At 51.0% G+C, this 2,500-nt stretch overlaps 1 protein-coding gene across 1 annotated transcript in view; it reads right to left on the reverse strand.

Annotated features, from left to right (window-relative positions):
- LOC135829547 (MAM and LDL-receptor class A domain-containing protein 2-like) overlaps nt 1–2,500 on the reverse strand; it is a 78,515-nt gene that overhangs the window by 37,110 nt on the left and 38,905 nt on the right. Inside the window, exons 52-55 of the mRNA XM_065341942.1 lie at nt 2,283–2,476; nt 1,830–1,952; nt 1,066–1,206; nt 553–683 (exon numbers count right to left, since the gene is read on the reverse strand). Coding sequence (XP_065198014.1) covers nt 553–683; nt 1,066–1,206; nt 1,830–1,952; nt 2,283–2,476 — 589 coding nt within the window. The remainder of the gene's footprint in view (nt 1–552; nt 684–1,065; nt 1,207–1,829; nt 1,953–2,282; nt 2,477–2,500) is intronic.

Genomic DNA, 2,500 nt, shown 5'->3' on the forward strand with positions numbered 1-2,500 from the left:
TTATACGTCTTTCTGCAATGCCAAATACGGAGTGCAGAGCCTGGGTGCCATGACCTGTAACCTTAAATGGGTATGGGGAAATGAGTATGAGTTGTGGACAGCCTGGAACCTTTCTGTTTTTACAATAACACAGTACAGTACAGTGTTGTCGAGCGCCGAAGAACGGAGCGCCGAAGAACGAACTGGCTAGAATTTCACCAAGAGCAGCATACCAACGTGTACACGGTGACTCAACTGTGCATAGACTGTAATGCATTCCTCTCGCCCCCCCCCCCCTCCCATGGTGCTTGCTGTGTACGCCGATCCCGAGACCCTTGGTCGGGGGAGTCCACTGCATCTCACCAGCGCAGCTCATGTAGCGCCTACACACCCATTGTTGTCTTTTTTGTTTCGTCTTCGCTTTGTCTCCCCCTTCTTTCGTATGTGCAATGTGATAAAAAAATAAAAAAATAAAAAAATACATGAAAATAAGAATGGTCTAGGCTAGGAGGATGACCCCCTAGTTCTTCGGTGACCGACAGTACTGTACGGATGGCATGGCAACCAGCATACCTGGAGTGCTCCGAACATGTGGTACCAGAAGGTCATGCGGCAACCCGCGCCAGTGCGCTGGAAGAGCGTCGACTGGTAGTTGGCGAACGCACCGTAGAACTGGCCGACGGCATTGGCATACATGTAGAAGCCTTGGATATGGCAAGGGGAAAGGAAAAAAAAGAAAAAAACCAAAACGGACACGTCACGTGTGTCAAGCATTGTTGCAGACCGGCCCTTACAAAGCTCTGCTGAGTGTTCTGTGGGTCTCAGTTTGACCCTGGCTTCAGCCAAAACCCGATCACGCAGACTGTTCCAACGTGCCACCGTGCCGAAGTGGAACACACAACCGTACAGGATGCATACAGATATCCCCGTGAAAATGCATGCAAACGTTTTGGTCAGAGCGGCACACCCAGGAGGGTTGAACAGTCCCCTGCGTCTACACAGCAAAGTGCGCTGAGTCTAGTACAACGTCACAATCCCTAACCCAAATTCAGCAGATTTGAACTAAGCATGCATAGCACAAGTTACCTTGTCTAGTTCCCTTGGTGTGATCGACAGATGGACCGGTGCCGGCTGTGGCCGTGAAGCCAAAGTGCCTGGCCCAGACCAGATCGCGGAAGATGGCGTTCTTCCAGTTGCACTGGCCGCTCTCAAAGTCACATGGCTTGGCTGCAAGGGAGAACATGGGAGCGAGAGAGAGAGAGAGAGAGAGAGAGAGAGAGAGAGAGAGAGAGAGAGAGAGAGAGAGAGAGAGAGAGAGAGAGAGAGAGAGAGAGGAGAGAGAAAGAGAGAGAGAAAGAGAGAGAGAAAGAGAGAGAGAAAGAGAGAGAGAAAGAGAGAAGAGAGAGAGAGAGAGAGAGAGAGAGAGAGAGAGAGAGAGAGAGAGAGAGAGCAGAGCAGAGCAGATATGAGAGGGAGCAGGAGAGTTGCAGGAACTTTGCACAGCACAGCTAGTACCAGAGAGAGTTTCCACTGCACCAAGGGCATCCGCTTAAGATTTTACTGTATATATGCATCTATGCCGTCAACACCGGTCTAGAAGAACATGGTGGAAAAATCCCCCTTCCCACCATAGGCTCTTACAGGGAATACAGCAAGATAACTAAGACAAGGGTTCGACGGGCTTCTCGTGGGCTCCAGACACAGTCGTGAGTCAGTCAAGTGTCAAGCAAGTCGGCAGGAAGCGCAAGCTCCGGCGTTCGGAGCAGACACTATCTTCAATAACTCAGACAGCAATTCATATGAGCAAGGAAATGAGTCTAATACAATTGTGTGATATGTGAACAACGTACAGCAGGCATCCTCGTCTTCGCTGGAGCTACCGCAGTCAACGTTGAAGTCGCACACTTGGCGCGAGTCGATGCAGATCTTGCTCTTGAAGCAGTACCATTGGCCAACGGGGCACTTGGGCGGAGCTGCAAACACACACAGACAGACACACACAGACACACACATACACGCACACACACACACACACACACACACACACACACACACACACACACACACACACACACACACAGACACACACATGGTTAAACTTCACCTAGGGTTCCCAGTAAAAAGGCAGTAGCCTGTTGAGACTCCCCTAGTAAAATAATAAAAACGACTACAAGTACTAACTACTACAAACACGCACGCACACACACAAACACGCACGCACACACACAAACACGCACGCACGCACACACACGCACACACACGCACACACACAGCAGAAAGCCTAGCACAGGAAACCTTCTTACGTGTGGTGGGCGCCGGGCCGAGGAACTGGATGTCGTCCAGGGAGATATCACCGGTGAATCCGTTTCCACGAGTGGCAATGAAGCGGATGTAGAACTGCTGGCCATTGTTGGGCAGGTCAATGACGGTGTTGTGCCATTGGCGGCCCTGGTCGAAGCACAGCTTCCAGAGGATGGCGCTGGAGCCGTCAGCATACCTAAATATGGCAAGTGCAATGGCA

This window comes from Sycon ciliatum, chromosome 13, assembly GCF_964019385.1.
Source record: "Sycon ciliatum chromosome 13, ocSycCili1.1, whole genome shotgun sequence".
Taxonomy (NCBI): domain Eukaryota; kingdom Metazoa; phylum Porifera; class Calcarea; order Leucosolenida; family Sycettidae; genus Sycon; species Sycon ciliatum.